This window comes from Gopherus flavomarginatus, chromosome 1 (genome assembly GCF_025201925.1).
Source record: "Gopherus flavomarginatus isolate rGopFla2 chromosome 1, rGopFla2.mat.asm, whole genome shotgun sequence".
NCBI lineage: Eukaryota > Metazoa > Chordata > Testudines > Testudinidae > Gopherus > Gopherus flavomarginatus.
This window is the reverse complement of record NC_066617.1, coordinates 143,935,814-143,952,407: the sequence shown is the minus strand read 5'-3', so window position 1 is coordinate 143,952,407 and position 16,594 is coordinate 143,935,814. Positions and strand designations below refer to the sequence as shown.

General features: G+C 48.0%; 1 protein-coding gene across 1 annotated transcript in view; it reads right to left on the bottom strand.

Annotated features, from left to right (window-relative positions):
- Window positions 1-16,594, bottom strand: part of A2ML1 (alpha-2-macroglobulin like 1) — a 64,525-nt gene that overhangs the window by 37,604 nt on the left and 10,327 nt on the right. The window contains exons 6-7 of the mRNA XM_050943143.1: window positions 1,474-1,558; window positions 95-209 (exon numbers count right to left, since the gene is read on the bottom strand). Of these exons, the coding sequence (XP_050799100.1) occupies window positions 95-209; window positions 1,474-1,558 (200 nt within the window). The remainder of the gene's footprint in view (window positions 1-94; window positions 210-1,473; window positions 1,559-16,594) is intronic.

The window sequence follows — 16,594 nt, the reverse complement described above, 5'->3', positions numbered from 1 at the left end:
GCATCGTGTCTCCTTCCCCTTGTCCCATCTCAGCTGGCATCGCAGCTCCTGCTTCACAAGATTGTCACCCTATGGGGCTTCCTGAGTGGCTCACCTGGTTGTTGTAGTGTTGACAGAGAGGAGGTCGCTGGGTACCGTAGAAATACCACCAACTCTTCTGGCACAGGCTCACCTGGATCTTCCCCTGCACGCCTTTCCCATAGGTGTATCTATGCGAGAAAGTGTGGGAGGTGGGAGAACACATGGAAAGGGGTGTGCACACACACACGCAAAGAAAACAGGGGAATCTCTCTGGGTGGGTGTGCTTTACTGTATCTCCAGATCTCATTTATTTCATGGATATTCTCAGTGTATCAAGGTAGATGCAGCTGTAGAAGCAACGAGAACAATCTTGTCCAATCTCAGGCACTAAGCAGGCTGGCCTGGTCAGTACTTGGATGGACAACCTCCAAGTTGCTGGTTTTGTTAAGTCTTCTCAGACTCTTCCCTCTGAGTCAATGTCCCAGCACCTCTCTCTTTATCTATCTGTGTAAGCTCTTACCCTGCACCCATCACTATAGTATCTGAGCACACAGTGCTAGGGGAACCTGTGCTGCAAGGTGTGAAGTGGTGTAAGTGATGTTCAGCAGCACTCTACCCTTTGAGTCTGTACTAAGGGCTTATCTACACTGGCAATTTACAGTGCAGCAACTTTCTCACTCAGGGGTGTGAAAAAACAGTCCCCTGAGTGCTGCAGGTTTCAGCGCTGTAAAGCACCAGTGTAGACAGTGCACCAGCGCTGGGAGCTACGCACCTCGTGGAGGTCGGGTTTTTAGAGCTCTCTCTCAGCACTCTGCCACAACCACACAATTCACGTCAAAGCACTGCCACAGCAGTGCTTTAGCATTGCCAGTGTAGACTAGTCCTAACTCCAGTGCCCTGAGAGATAGTAGAGGTGTGATACTGCAGGGTCTGATGAGGCTGATCAGTGAGGAGCTGCTCTTCTTCATCAAGCTGTAATCCACATGTCCTGGCCAAATTCCATCTGGAGCCATCCCATTCTCCTCTCTAGAATTTCCCCTCCAGTATCATCTGGTGAAACTGTTCTTTCTTTCCCCTCTCATTGTCTTGTTCTGTAGTGTGACTAGCACAGAATATCTGCTGTGCTCCACCCCAGAACTGGCTGTATTTCAGTGCTTGGGTGATCCCTGCATATGCACTCTGTCAAGAGCTCAGAGATCCTTTAGGCTGAAGGGATCTAGAGCAATGAGAGACAATTAATAATTAGAGTGATTTTTCTAGCTATTTAAAGATGTCAAAGGGTGGCCAAGAATGAGCTTGGCCTAATATAATTGAGACACGGTGAAATATATTTACAGTCGCTAGGTTAAATTCTCCCATTGAGGTTCCCCTAATAGATGGGGGTGAGGCAGTTGCTCATTCCAGGCTGGAGTGTATTAGCAGCTCCCTCCCCCTCTAGATCAGCCACCTCACCTGCCACATACTCGGAGTGAAAACGTTTTATCCAAAGCATAAATCTGAGTTGGCTCCTCAAAAACCACTTCAAATTTTGGCAGCACTGGAAGGAAAGAACCAGAAAGAATGGAGGGAAGAGTTACACCCTGGTGAGGAGTAGGCCGTGAAGAGAATGAATATGGGCTGGACCGTAGAAGAGTTGGGGGTCCCATTTTTTTTCTTTTATGAAATGTACGTATAGTTCCACTACTGCCTGATGCTCCCTGTTGGTGTTGGATCTGTGGCTCTGTAGGGGCCCAAATAACAGTGAATTTGTCTGTTAATGTCCCTCACCTTATGACAGCTGTTTGTAATGAGTGGAGAGGGAAAGAGGCTGCCATAGCTATCAATGTGCTCCTGTTGCCCCTCTATAGTGACCAGGCAGAAAACACTAGCTATGAACCCCTTCTCCAGCAGTTTTCAGAAGGGGAGTATACAAATTCAACTTTGCCCCCTAGAAATAACCAATGCACTCACATGATTTAGGAGCATATGTCCTATTGAAAGTCAACATTCTCCTGTGTCACTTGGGCTCTTTTGAAAATCTCCCCTTAACATCCTTGGTACAGTCAGCTTTGGAGATCAGCCAGCTGTGACAGAAAGCTCCAGTGCTGCTATTGTCCTGTCATAGCTTCTACAGTCTGTACCTAACCAGACTGGTGTGTACACACAGCTCTCTTTGTCCACACTAAGCTGGAGGTCAGAAAATCATCTCCTTCCTTAGCAATATCCAGGGATATCTTCTCAGATCAGACCAGATCTGATTCCCTTCCTTATCAGAGGTGACTACCTTCCCTCCTAGAAAGCACTTCCCCATCCATCCACAGGAGAGTTCTCATATCAAGATGCAGTTCCTCTCCCCAGGTGTGATCTGTCTCCCACAGATTAAATTTCCCCTGCCCTATAGCTAGCTGTCTTTCTCCCCAGGCATACCATACTCCTCCACGGAGAAGCTGCTGTGCGCTTTCTCTTTGGCCACGCTGATGATGTACGTCCCCAATGGGGGCTCAGCAGCTAACTGGAAATACAGATCTGCAATGCCTTCCTGTGGAGCCACATCCAGCCATTGGCCAATCCGGTTATTGTTAGGGTCCTGCACCCACAGCAGAGAGGCATAATTAATTGTTCCAGCGTCTAAATGATCCAGAATCCACAACATCCAGCTATTTCAAGGGTTCTAGATGATATTACCTAACAGGTTCTAAACTGGCCTTGGCTCTAGAACCCAAATTCTAAAGCTTCTAGAATCAATTGTCTCTTGGGCTTCATATGGCCTAGATATTCTAGAAATCCTGAAGACTACACAGTTGTAGCTTCTAAGACCAGTGATGCTTTGATCTAGAGAAAAGATCTCTTAAAATTCTAAATTGTAATTATAAAGGTCCAAAGTGAATACTCATTCATACTGGTGTGAATCTCTAGAAACTCAGATTTGCACTGGTGTAATAGAGCAGAACTTGATTCAAAGTCTCTAGAATACAGAGGGAAGCCCTGAAAACATCTATTTTCTAGAACCATTAACTTCTAAAATTCAAAACATAGACCTGTGGCATTTTTACAGTCAAGAATGTAAACAAATTATTGCAACCGGCATCAAAAAATATCATTTTTTGTGTGTGTGTGGCACTCACCTGAAGGAACACCAGTGGGTACTGGGGAAAAAAGAGGCAGCAACATTAGAAGAGAGAAATGCACTCTCAGCACTGTAAACAATGCATTAGAAACACAAAGCTTCTCAAGGAGAGCAGTTTGATCAATGACCTGGGCGCTGAGATCCCTGACAAACAATACTAATTGCATAAGGATCACCAGAGAAATTGTGGCACAGCCCATTACAATGAGGCCTGGCGAGAGGAAGGGTGTAAAAGCCAGGTTGGTAATCACCCCGTGTTTGCAACTAGATTCTTCTCCAATAGTCCCCACATAGGGAACCCCTCCCTGTCTGACACTAGCTCAAACTCTGCTATGGAATGGCCATACCTTAGAAGAGTCCCAGGTAAATTCGAGCTTGAGGGAGCCCTCACTACAAACAATCTACTCACAGAACATCCAAAAGCAGGCAGTGGTGCACTCCTAACAAACCAGTTTTCCTGTGTCAACCCTAGAGTGGAGGCTGCACATGCACAGCCAGCAGAAGGAGCTGATAGACTCTCAATAAGGAATCGACATTTACAACATTTCTGTGTTGGACGGCCATGTTACTGACAAAGGCAGGGCTCCATGCACAGCAACTGGACACCATTCCCATCTGCCTTTAACACTGAATTACCAGTTATTATTCTGGGTGTTACTCTTCTTCAGACACTTGACAAACAAGGCCCGTGTATGTATTTGGGAGCTAAAGAAGAGGCAGAACTTTGACAAGGATGGGGGAGAGTAAAACAAAAGGGAACTGAAACAGGGAAGACTCCTTCATATCCTTTCATACATGTCTCACCGTGTCATTGAGTGGATTGAAATCTTCATTCAGGGTCACGATTCTAAATTTCACTGAGAGGGGAAAAGAAAATGGAGATAATTTAGAAGATGGAGACCCATCAGCTATTTACATCAGCCCTGCCCTGCAGCTGCCCTGCTATTCCTGTCCTGGGCACCCCACACAGCTCTGCCAGTGCTCATCAATCCTGCCTTGCAGCCTTCGCTGCTATCCCAGTCCTTATTTACCTTTGCCCCTACCTTGTACACAAAAGGGGTATCCATTTGTGAGTAGTATTGATTACATCACCAGTGCACACACAAACATTCACATGTACATTCCCAGCACATTCACCTACTGACACTTGATGTGTGGCCTCCTGGAGTTTCACAATCACCACAAATGCTACACACTGTGGCCATTCAGAACTTCACAGCAGCAGCAAGGATATAACTCAGATCCTCCTGCTCCAAGAGCCCTGGCTCTGTCCACTTGAGCTAAAGCAGAATCTCCATTGACTGTTACCTGTAAGGGGCCTATGACATACTGCTGAGCAGTTTGCACTCCATCCAATAGAGGGCAGTGAGGCTCACACATAGACTAGGCTGTACACAGGGCAGCTATGGTAGAGGACTCCCTGGGTGGGGTAAAGTGGCTGTGGCTGGTGGTGTAGTGGCACATTGGGGAGAGGCTCAGGCTGGAAAAAGGCCTAGAGCACATTTGTGCTCTGGTGTTCCTAGACTAGTGGAATGGCCCTTTGTGACAGAACGCACCAGTGTATTCACACTCTATGCACCAGTGTAATAATCTTTGTACAAAATATGCCTTGGGAGGTATCATTTGAAAACTAACAACTTGTTTGTTGGGAGCTACAGAAGCAAAGCATTGTGAGGCGCCTTAGGTTGCAGGACACAGCCTCTTTCTGCTCTGGACTGCACCCTGGAATGTCATATCCTTACTGGTCTGTTCAAGCCAGCACAAGTTAAAACAACCTAGAGGCAATTCCAACGTATGCTGAAGGCTGAAATGACCCCCAAGGTTAGAGAAAAGAGTGGAACAGTGTTTGAAAACCACCCAGACCCCCCTTCTCAAGAGGATCTGCCCCAGGCTGTGTACAGGGGAAAGTATATGTGAGTGAACAGCCACACATATGGGCACTACTTGCTCCCAGCGGGAGCTCTCACCTGTCTGTCCTGGTTTGTAAATGGGCTTGTCTGTCTGGATGAAGGTGCCGCTGTTGACTCGACGGATCAGAACCTTCTTCTCCTCGTGAATATCAATCCTGCGGCCAGTGATGAACAGTTTGATGCGGGCAACCTCCTCGGTGCTGTTAGCTGGAAGCACAACCTGAATATGAAGAGAGTGATCAGCCCCCAGGTTAACTCCCTGGGGTCTCGGCTAGGAGCGGGGGAGGGGAAAGGAGAACAGTGGAAACCCCCACCCCCACCCCATCACCCAGTGGCATGTATTGAAAAGTATCCATTCTCCAGATGCAGATTTAGCTAGGAACCACCAGCCATGGGCTTCATCCATTTCCTTACTGGCCAGGAGACTGCAGTGGCAGGGAAAAGGAGGCAAGTGATGCCTCTGAGCCCTAGCACATAGTGGGGGAAGGTGGGCAAAGGTCTAAGGGGACAGAAAGGTGGGAGAAGTTAGCAAGGAAGCATAGGGGAGAGAGAGGGCTGCAGTGTAATCAGCAGCCACTTCCATGATGCTAGGTCTTTAGTGTGGTGCTAGCAGGCAGCCCAGACCATGTCAGTCAGTGGGAGAACCAGAGAGAGCCACAGGGTCTGCCTGTGTCCAGCAGCCTCAATAAAGAAACCACAGCTAAGTCCTAGCTCTTTTGTAGATTCTCTCTTCCTGGGAATAAGCCGTGACAATGCAGCTTGTACATAATATGCACACACATTCTCTGGCTGCTGTCAGCGGCCTCTGTGTGAACTGGACTGCTGGGTCTCAGTCCCCACACCACACTAAGCACCATCATGCTTTGGCACTAACTGGCCTCCTCATTGGTTCTCTCAGGAAAGAGGCCAGGGACGGAATAGGAGTATGGAGACAGACCTGTCCTGCTTCCCACTGCAATGGGTCCTTCCAGGGCAGGGTGAGGAACTTTAGTGTTGGTGGTCAGTGTGGGAAACGTATCCATCCTGTACCTGACCTGGGGATAACTCCAGGGTACAGCCTGAAAGGGCTACCAAGACAACACCATTCCCTGTGCTAAGATCCTTGAAGAGAGAGAAATGGAGGAGTAAGAGCATTGGCAGAGGGAGGCTCACCTGGAACTTGCCACACTCAAAGGTCTTTTCCTTTGTGATTTCTTTTCGCAACAAGACATCCTGTCCCCCAGAGCGCTCCAGCAGCAAGGTCGCATAGAGCTTCCCCGCGTTATAGCTGATATGCACGCAGGCGGCCTGGGATGACGGGTAGTGGAGATCTGCAGGGATCACCACCACGTAATGTCTGCAGCAGGGAGGAAACAGCACAGCAGTGAATCAAAGTGAGGATTCAGCAAGAGGAATGGGCACCCCTGTACACACACCCCTATACACACACACTGCCCAGCAGCCCCAGGCAGGACAGTCCCTTTCAAGAATGCGCTTTGACATAGTGTAAATGTCAAAAGCAATGGGGATCCCACAGAGGGGATTAGTTGACCCCTCACTCATAGGAAATGTTTCCCGCTGATTCAGGCTGGAGATGTCTCCATGTTCAGTTTCTTGTTTTGACTCCTTTCTTCCTTTTCTTGAGCTCCCCTAAACAACTCCTCTCCCTCCTTGGTGTTTATACCCTCCAGATACCTGTAGCGTCAGATGGCTGCAATCTAGATGGCCCAAAGATGTGCCCTAGTGTGACAAGGGCAGGATGCCAGGCTCCATGGGAGCGCAGGAGGCAGGATGTGTGAGCTGAAGGACGAATGATCTGATCTAGTCTGGAAAGTGGGATCTCAGACTCAATGGCCCATTGGTCTGACCCGCTGCGGCAGAAGACATGGTAGCAGACTAGATGGGGAAATGGTCCATCTGTTTAAGTTGTTCCCCGATGACTGGGATTGAAATGGAGTTTTGGCATCACTCACAGTATGGGTGAAGTGGCCGTGAAGTGCAGCAAGCAGCTTAAGGTGATGGCTGTCCACATCCTCCCAGGAGACTGTGTGTGTGTGGGGAGCAGAGGCTGAAATATTCCTCTTCCTCCAAGGTCTCTGAAGTTGCTGCTGGGTAATTTCTTTGGAGGGCAGCCTGAGCAAAGCAATGGGAGGGGGCTTTGTCTCCCCCCCCTTCTCTCCCTCAGTCTCCTTCCCACGATTATACTCCTCAGCAGCAAGGGGGGTGTACCATACGGAATGTCCCTTAGCCAATGACAGCCTCCTGTAGTCTGTCCGCCAATCAGTACATGGTGTCCCCCTCCAAAGTCCCCACAGAGACAGTTGACCAAATGCTTTTCCTGGATAAACAGCTTGAATGTTGCTGCTCAGTGACCCGGGCCTGGTCCTGATCACCTGTCACTTGTATCCCTTTGTTCTGGCTGGAAATGAATTGCCCATTGTATTGTCTCCTGGGAGGGCTCCTCCTTGGAGCAAAGAAGGCAGTTATGCCATGCAATTCAGGCAGGGGGATCTGGATATGAGATATGAAGCCCTTCCCCTAGGCTAGGGGTTTTCAAACTTGGGGTCAGGACTCCTAAGGGGGTCGTGAGGTTATTACACGGGGGAGGTCACGAGCTGTCAGCCTCCACCCCAAACCCCGCTTTGCCTCTAGCATTTATAATAGTGTTAAATATAAAAAAGTGTTTTTAATTTATAAGGGGGAGTCGCACTCAGAGGCTTGCTGTATGAAAGGGGTCACCAGTACAACAGTTTGAGAACCACTGCCCTAGGCATTCTTGGGGTCCCTTTGGACTTAGAACTGTAGCAGTTCCCAGCAAACTGCTTGTCTGTGAAATGATACAGCGAGTCCCAGTCCATATCCTAGTGCCACGAAGGAAAGCCAGCATCACAAGCAGCTCTGCCTTGCCCCCTTGTTGACAGCTCAGTAGAGAAGCCAGTGGTTGAGTGGGCCAAAAAGAACAAACAACCTTCTTAGCTGTAGGGCCCCCCCATCAACAAAAAAGCATTGCAGCAAACCAGTGCTTGGGCTGCCTTAAGCCTGCAGTGCCTGCACAGCGCCTGGAGTCCACACACCACAGCAGAGCCAGACATTTTGCCAGCACTGGTTGTGCCAATTGTTTGCAATGCCTGGGATGAAGGTCTGTGCTCAGGTCCAACTGAATTGGTGTCATCTAAAATCGTTAGTACTCAGCTTTGGTGGGAATTCATAAGGGTTACCACTGTCCAGGGGCCGGTGATCCTCCAGACTCCATCACACAACGCAGTGCTTTGCAGTGGAAAAATTCCTCGAAAGCTGCTTCTAACAGCACTGGGCACAATGGAATAGGTGCTCCAGGAGTCTGAGAACACCCTGAAGCAGCCAAAGCTGAAAGGCACTACTGTGTGTGGATGCACACAACCAGTTCTGTAAAAAACTCCAGTGCTGCGCACAGTGCACTTAAGCGAACCCACCAAACAGCACATGCCAGCAGTGTCCTGGCATCCCAGCCATGTTTCCCTTGCCCAGACGCATCCAAGGTAGGTGATCCCTGTAGATCAGAGTGAGACACATTGCTTGGCAGTGTGGGTGTTGGGTGGAGAAGTTTGTCCGTGCTGAACTTGTTCTGCGAATACACTGAATACTTTGGTCTCTAGTGGCTGTTGATCCACCAGCTGCTAAAATTCACTCATGAAAGTGAGAGAAAAAAAGTTATAAAGAAAAGATGTTTGGGAAGCTGGAATGAGGCCTGGCCTTCTGTGGACTCTCCAGCAGAGACTCTGCCTCTGGGTCAATAGTGAAGTGGAGAGAACACAACTGGACAAACAAAGCAGCAGAGAAGAGAACTGTCTTGGGAACAGAGGCAATCCACTCTGTTCCCTGCATGGGCCTTAGGTGGCACCGACACCAGCACTGGCAACTCTCACCAGCTGCTCCCAGCCTTTACTTACTTGTTGGAGATAGACCAGTGTCAGGGATTCCCACTGCAAAACCACAGGTAAAAAGGGATATTTAAATATCAGCTGGACACCATGGTTCCCTCTGATCTTACTGCATCCACAGCTGTCAGCTTGTCCCTTAGCCACTTGCTCTTGCCCTGATGCCTACAGCTGTCTTACTGGGCTGTGGAACTGGGGCCAATTCCCGTTCATTAATACCACCACACATTTGGACCTTTAAAACTCTCAAAGTCAGGGATGGCCAGTCCCTTGTTTTGGTTCAGCCCAGTATTCAGACAGGAGCCAGCTGTAGTTTGGGAGTCAGGTCTGAACTCCGAACTCCAGAACTTCCATGTGTTTGGAATCGACCCAATGGTTGGTGGGCCAGTGGAGATCTCTTGGGTTTGCAGAGTCAGAGGCTTGGAAAGCTCAGGCAAGAACCAAGGTTTTCCTCCCAAGCTGGCCTGTGGAGGTTGAACTCCCCTGTAGTCCCTAGTGTTGGGCTGCTCTGGGGTAGGGCTGAGACACATTGGCAAGGGGTAGCACATGGGGTGGAGAAGAGTTTGCACTGATGCTGCCTTTGTTCTGGGTGAAGATTTCACTGTAGAGTCTGAGCTCTGGATCTGCTGTCTGGGGTTAGGGGTGAAGGCTGAGGCTCATTCTCATTCAGTCCAAACCATTTCTCTTTGCATCCATAGGCACTACATCATGACGACAAAGTTACTTTCTCTTGGGGAGGACATATTCTCCAGATTCCATCTCTTCATAGAAAAGGGACCCTTTATATTCTGAGTGCCGGGCATGTTGGACCCACTTTAAACCTTCCCCTTTGCCTGAGATCCATGATTCTCCCATGAAAGCTGTCCGTGTGGATCTGCAATGAGCTAATAAATGACAGCTCATGGGGAGCACCAGGTGCCAGCACAGGTGCGAGTACCATGAATACAGTGAGGCTGGGCCTGCACCTGCGAGAGCTCTCTGACCTGCCCATTCCTGCTCCCGCTGCTTTGTTTGTCCAGCTGTGTTCTCTACTCAGTCTCTAACCAGTGTTCTGAGCCAGTGACCAAGTACAGGTCTCAGTTACAGCCGTGTAAATCTGGAGGTGGTCCAGTGAAGTCACTGACTGACTGAAAACTTCAGTGTAGCCAATATGGGAGCGGTTCTCCCATCAGCATAGGTAATCCAGCTCCCTGAGAGTTGGTAGCTAGGTCAATGGAAGAATTCTCCTGTCAAGCTAGCGCTATCTACACTGGGGATTAGGTTGGCTTAACTACAAGCCTCAGTGATGTAGCTGGGCTGACCTAACTTTTTACTGTAGACCTGGCCTAAGATCTCAATGTGGCTGGAGACTCAGAACTGGATGGAAACGAGCAAGGATGCATGTGGCTCATGTCTGTGTCATTTCTTTCTATGAATGTGTTTAGCAGATTTCTTCCCTCTGAAAGTTGCTGGATTAGACAGCCCCGGGGAGTGAAGGCTGCAAATCCCTATCATGAATGTGAGCAAACTAAATACACATAAACTCCTGAATGCACATTTTAATTTAAAAATGAAAAGGCAGAAGAAGAGGAGATTCAAAGTTGAGGTTGTATGTAAATATGAAGGGCACCATTTTATGGTCCAAGTTCAAGACTGGGAGTCTGAGGATGTTGGCAAATCAGTTCACATCTCTGTGCTTTAGTTTCTCTATGGTTAAAGTGGGGGTAGCAACATTGAGCTAACCCATCAAGTGCATTGTGTTTGTAAAGATGGAATACGCCGGAGAAAGGCAAATTATTCCTATTTTTTAAGAGCCAAACAAATATCTGAGAGTCTAAAAGTGCAGAGTAAAAGTCACTAAGCAACCAAAGCAATTTTAATTCTCTCAGACCCTCAACACATCCTTATGATGGCACATGGAGCTTATCCACCCTTGTCTCCTTTGCCTTTCCTTTGCACCACAACGTCCATCCTACTAACCTCCAATACCTGTTATTTCTTCCCACTTCACCACCCTCTACCCCCTCTGTGAAAGATCTTGCCAACTTTGTCAAAGAGGAAATCCACACGATCTTCCCTTCCTCCCTGAACTCCCTTGTTCTGCTTAATATTAAGTGGAAACAACACAAATCATTTTTAAGAAACAGATTCATGATATTCTGGGGTGCATTATTGATTTTCTAATATGCTATTTTTCTCTAGCAGTGAAGTATTCATGTACTTTTAAACTAATGTTGGGATCCACATACAGTTTATACTACCTGCAGCATCCATAAACTTTCACAGTCCACAATCTGGTAATTATAACTATGCAAACATTCCTCTACAGCATCTCTCCACAGCCCCCAGAGACAGCACTGGTACAATCCCATTCATGTTATTAACCCTCACATATGTGCCTCACCCAGGCATTCTCCTCTAGCATGATGATAGGTATTCAGTAAACATGATTGATTCAATCCTTGACCTCTCAGCTGAGGCTGCCAGCAAGGGGAGAGGGTGCCAACTAACCACAGCCCTACTAATTTACAAACACGGTAGGTGTTTCACTGGTTCCCGGCTGGCTCAGAGTTTGTGTAGCCCAAAGCAGCTTAAAGTCACCTCTGCCCCCTCTCCTTTGGTCTGTGCTGCATGTCTAAGAGGTGCAACATAGAATATGTCTGTTTATCACCTCTGACTCACTCTCCTCCCTAAATGGCTCCTGGGTGATCTGCCTCTCTCCTCTGTTCCAGCACACAGGGAGGAAGATGATGTTGGATGGAAGTCATGCTCCCAGCAACAAACCCTGCCCAAGTTCAGCAGGATTCCTGAGCTGTCCTTGCTGGGCTGAGGGACAAGGGATGCCCCGACAGCTCCAACTGTGAGGGTCTGGGTTATCGGCACAGGGTGGGTGATGTCCACAAAGTGCATGTTGGATTGCAGGGCAAGGCGCAGGCTGAGCTAACGCTTCTCACCCCAGTAGCCTTTTCCTGGTTAATTTTTTGGGATCTGATTATTTTTGATCATTTTAATCTGGGAATTTTCCTGAGTCTGAAAAAAATGAAAATAAAGGGAAAAATCATGGACTTGGGTGCCGTGGTATTGAACTGGGCTCCAGAACAACTGTCACTCCAGAGATTTAGGGGGAAACTTTCCCTTGGGGGACAGTGTGGCTGATGCTACTAGTGTGTCCCCAACATGCACCTCCCCTTCACCCGGCACCTCCAGCCCCAAACATTGAGTGGCTCTGTAAGAGAGTAACAATGTGCCCTTCTCTGGCCCCTTCCATCCACAGGTCTCAAAACACTTTGCAAACATGAATAACTTATAGCCACCCCACCCCCTCGTGGTTATTATCTCCGCTTCTAACATGGGGAAACAATAGCGCGGAGAAAAGTGACTCTCTCAAAGTCACTTTTTACCCAAAGTCCGGGCAGAGCTGGGTTAAGATGTAGGTCTCTTGCCTCCCAGTCATCCACTTTAATCACAAACATTGAAATGTGCCCTGCACTTGACTCTCCTGGTTTGCTGACTGTAATTTTTGGAACTAGAATGTTCTTTCAAGAGTTTTTACGTATGTATTTTGTTCTCATTACTGATATTTCTTTGCCGCAGTTTAACAAAGATTGTTTTTATCAGGGATGCGCAGGGCCCTTCCCTCCCCATGACTGTTAATCCAGCAACATTCACAATGAGGCAATTCACTGAAAACATTCCTAGAAAGAGACACATGACACTGACAGGGCCCTGCTGGGCTCCAGCCCTGACAGTCTGGCTACACTGAGATCACAGTGCCACTTCTGTAACTCAGTCAGTCCCTGATTTCTTTGGAGCTCCTCCTGCTTTACTTTGCTGTAACTGAGTGCACTGGCTCAGAAAGCCAAGTAAAGGGTGGAGAACATGCTGGGAAAACAAAGCAGCAGGAGCAGGAACATGCAGGTCAGAGAGTTCTCTCAGCTGCAGGCCCAGCCTCCCTCTGTTCATGGCACTGACACCTGTGCCAGGAGCTGGCATTCCTCAGCTGTTGTTTATTGGCCTATGACAGATCCATGCTGGTGGTTTTCATGGGAGAATCCTGGATCTCAGGCAAAGGGGAAGGTTTAAAGTGGGGCTGTTAGCATCCATCCCTCAGAGCGTAAGTTCTTTTATAGAGACAGAGAAGCTGGAAAATGTTTCTCACTCCCTCTGCCACCTCAAGTGAAAGTAACTTTGTCTTCATGATAGAGTACCCAGTGGTCGAGTGAGAGAGAGTTTGGAGTGAATGAGAACATGTCAGTTCTCACTCCCTAAACTCAGACGATGGCCCCAGAGCTCAGACTGAACAGTGAAACCTTCACCTGAAACGAAGGCAACATCAGCGTAAACTCCCCACATACCTGCCATCCCTTGCCAAAGAGTCTTCTCCATGACCTGGAGCTAGAGAGTTCAGTCTATTATCTGCACTGCAATTAGACACCTGTGGCTGGCCTGTGCCAGCAGACTTGGGTTCTCAGGCTAAAGGCCTGTTTATCATGACCCTCCCACATCGCAGGATCCTAGAGCCCACGCTCCAGCCTGAGCCCAAACATCTACATCACAAATAAACATCCCCTCAGCCGGAGCCCTGTAAGCCAGAGTCAGCTGGCCTGGGCAGTTGTGGGTTTTTTAATTGCAGTGTAGACATACCCTCTGTGGCCCATTAATCCTTGGTTCTCTGCTGAGCCCACACACAAAGAGGCTGAAACCTGAAACCAATTCAGAAACCTTCATCAAAATTGAACTCCTCCCCTGCAATCTTGGCCCAACAGTCCAACCTGTACCCCTAAACTTTAAACCCCAGACTAGAACAGTCGCACGTAGCCTATACGGCCAGCCTGCTTGCTTGCTTTAGTAATTGGTAGATTATTTGATTATTATTTACTAGTCCATTACTGTTCCATTTATCTCAATAAAAGGCTTAAATCTGCCTTTTGTTCTCCGGGTGAGTTTCCTTGTCATACATCTGTAAGCAAGGTATGAATGTATTCTTCCCTGACAGCTAGCTGGGAGGGGGAGAGACTTTAGGTATGTTTATGTACATACAATTTGCTTCTGCTCTGCTTAGATATCTAGCCGATAGAGCAGTGTTTCACAAAGTAATCAACTTTAGCTGGTGCTGGGTTACAAATCACTGTGGTACTGAATGCAGGGGTAGTGAAATGCTGTTACCAATGTTGTCATTATTGTATGAATAAAGGGAAGCAGGACTGTACTAACCTGTCCCAAATGAGGGGGTCACCTCCGGGTGGGAGGTGAACATACACAGATGCACCTCTGAACCCTGGGTCCTCACTGACCAAGGACAATCACTGTGAATGGGGTGTAGTGAAGGAGAAGAGAGGGGCACAGAAAAGGAACCTTTGGTTGTAGAACTCAAAAACATGAGGCGGAAGGCACTGCACCATGCACGCTGGAGTGGGTGTCCTGCTCACAGTTTTATGATTATGAATCCTGCTTATGGCATTTTCCCTAATTAATGGTGGGTGACTTCCCTCCGTTCATTAAAAGTTTATTTTCTATGCTCAGACTGTGCTTGCAAATGGGCAAGTATTGCCTTTCAGAGGTGCCTAGGGGGTGGTGTGTAATTTTCCCAGGTTACTGGGTGGGGACTCAAGCCAGTTCTGTGTTGTATCGATGGAAAGGAAACTTTAGATATTGAACTCAGCCCTGGTTGCTGCCAACTCCACCTGGCAGAAAGATTACACACAGCCCGAGGGTCCCTGTAAATTCTGTGGAGCTTGATTCTCAGACAAGAACCTTATTAGCTTCTGATCAGATTAATTGGTGTGCCTACAATAATATTGTTTAGATAATATGGGTTAATCTCCCATAAAATCAGACAACACTCTAAACCCTCAACTGGAACTGAGCATCCTACTCAAATCCCAGACTGGAAGCCCCAACTCTTCTGCCTAACTCAGCTGAAGTTTGGAAACCTTCGCTCAAAAACCTCAAAGCAAACTCAAAAACCAGCCACCCACTCCCTGAAACCTTTGTCCCAAGCTTGATTGTGAATACCTAAACTTTAAACCCAAACTTTTGCTGCCAATCACATTTTGTCATATTGGTGTGATTCCAACCCGTCCCCCACATTACATTCCCATTTCCACAGCTGCCTCTGCACTGCCCAGGACGAAATCCAAAAACATCAGAAGAAAAGAGCTCATTCCGCAAGGGCCTCCCCCCTGCAGCTGGAGCATATCTTGTGAGGAAAAATCCTCCTTCCTGTTTGAGATTTAAAGACCTTGAATTTGCTGATCTGAGAGATTCTGACCAACACCTCAGCAGCTGCAGGCATCTCTGAACCAAACCTCCCAGCTAGTGAGCCACAAGATTCAGAGCTGGATATTAAACAGCTGAAGACTCTGCAGAAGTTCTGATCTAGATCCAGCCTGTGAAGCTGGTAGAACAGGCTAACTCAAAAACATGGGATCTGGACACCCTTGAACTTGGGGATACTGAAGACCTACATCCAAATCTGTATGTTGTGCCTTGGGACCAACCCTAGTACTAATGAAGAGGAACCAGAACCAGGTCCAGAAATCTATCGGAAAAGGAAAGCTTCTGCCCAGACGGAGAGCACGTGGCACAAGGATAGTGGGGGCTCAGCTGTCTGTGGATGCATCAGTGAATTGATCAAGTGCACTAGGCCGCGCGCTATGTGAGATCTGTGGTTCTGGGAAAGCCATGTGTGCATATCAATCAAATATGTGACAGCTAGGAGTGGCTTCTATACAGGTGGCACCATTTATCAGGGAAAGCAGATGTGGGGAACAGACAAAGCCTGGCTCTGCTCCCAAGCCTGTCCTTGCTCCTTTGCGAGTCCAGGTGCCTTCTTCTCATTCCACTGTTGATCCAGAGGCTGTGATTTTGATAGATGTAGGTCTTAGGAGAGCCAGCTGAACTGGGGCAGATGCAACCATTGTGGCTCCTCATCAGCACTGGGAAGAGACCATTGTAGAGGGTGCCAATTCAACCCGATCTGAGCTGAAGACCTGATCCCAGGCACTAAAACCAATTGGTAGAAGCAACACTTGTAAAATGCCTGAGATGGCTGACGTGTGTGGACACAAGGCGATGTGCAGCCTTTACAAAGTCAAGACATTCCTAGCAACCACTTATTGCAATGCTTTTTCATCTGGTATAGACATCGCCTAAAGATGAGAAAGGAGCCCAGTTCTTGGAGCCCATTCCACCACTGGTTTCTTTCCTAAGGACTGCCAATGAAGGGGCCTACTTGAACAACTAGGAATTTGACTAAGACCTGCAAATTCACAAGAGTGAGAGAACTGTGGTAAGACAAGGGAAACATTTAGTTGCTTCTGTGAGGAGTTTCACTGGACCCTCGGTCCTATACATGAAAAGCTCCCTACCCCATTCCCCAAGACCCCTGAGCCAAGTCCCTGCACTACATTGCATGACATAGCTGCCATCTTTATCCCATGGGCAAGCTCTTACAGGAGGGGACATAAGGAGCAATTCATCAGCAGCCAGAACAAAAGGACACAAGTCACCATTGGTGGGGACCAGGCCTGGGTCACTGAGCAGCAAAGGGCTAAAAGTTGTTCAAGAAAAGCCAGCTTGGCCATTTATAGGACTGTCACAAGCTGATTGGTGGATGGAATCCAGGACAGTTGTCATTGGTTAATTCTGCATGATATACCCCCAATAAACATGAGGAGATG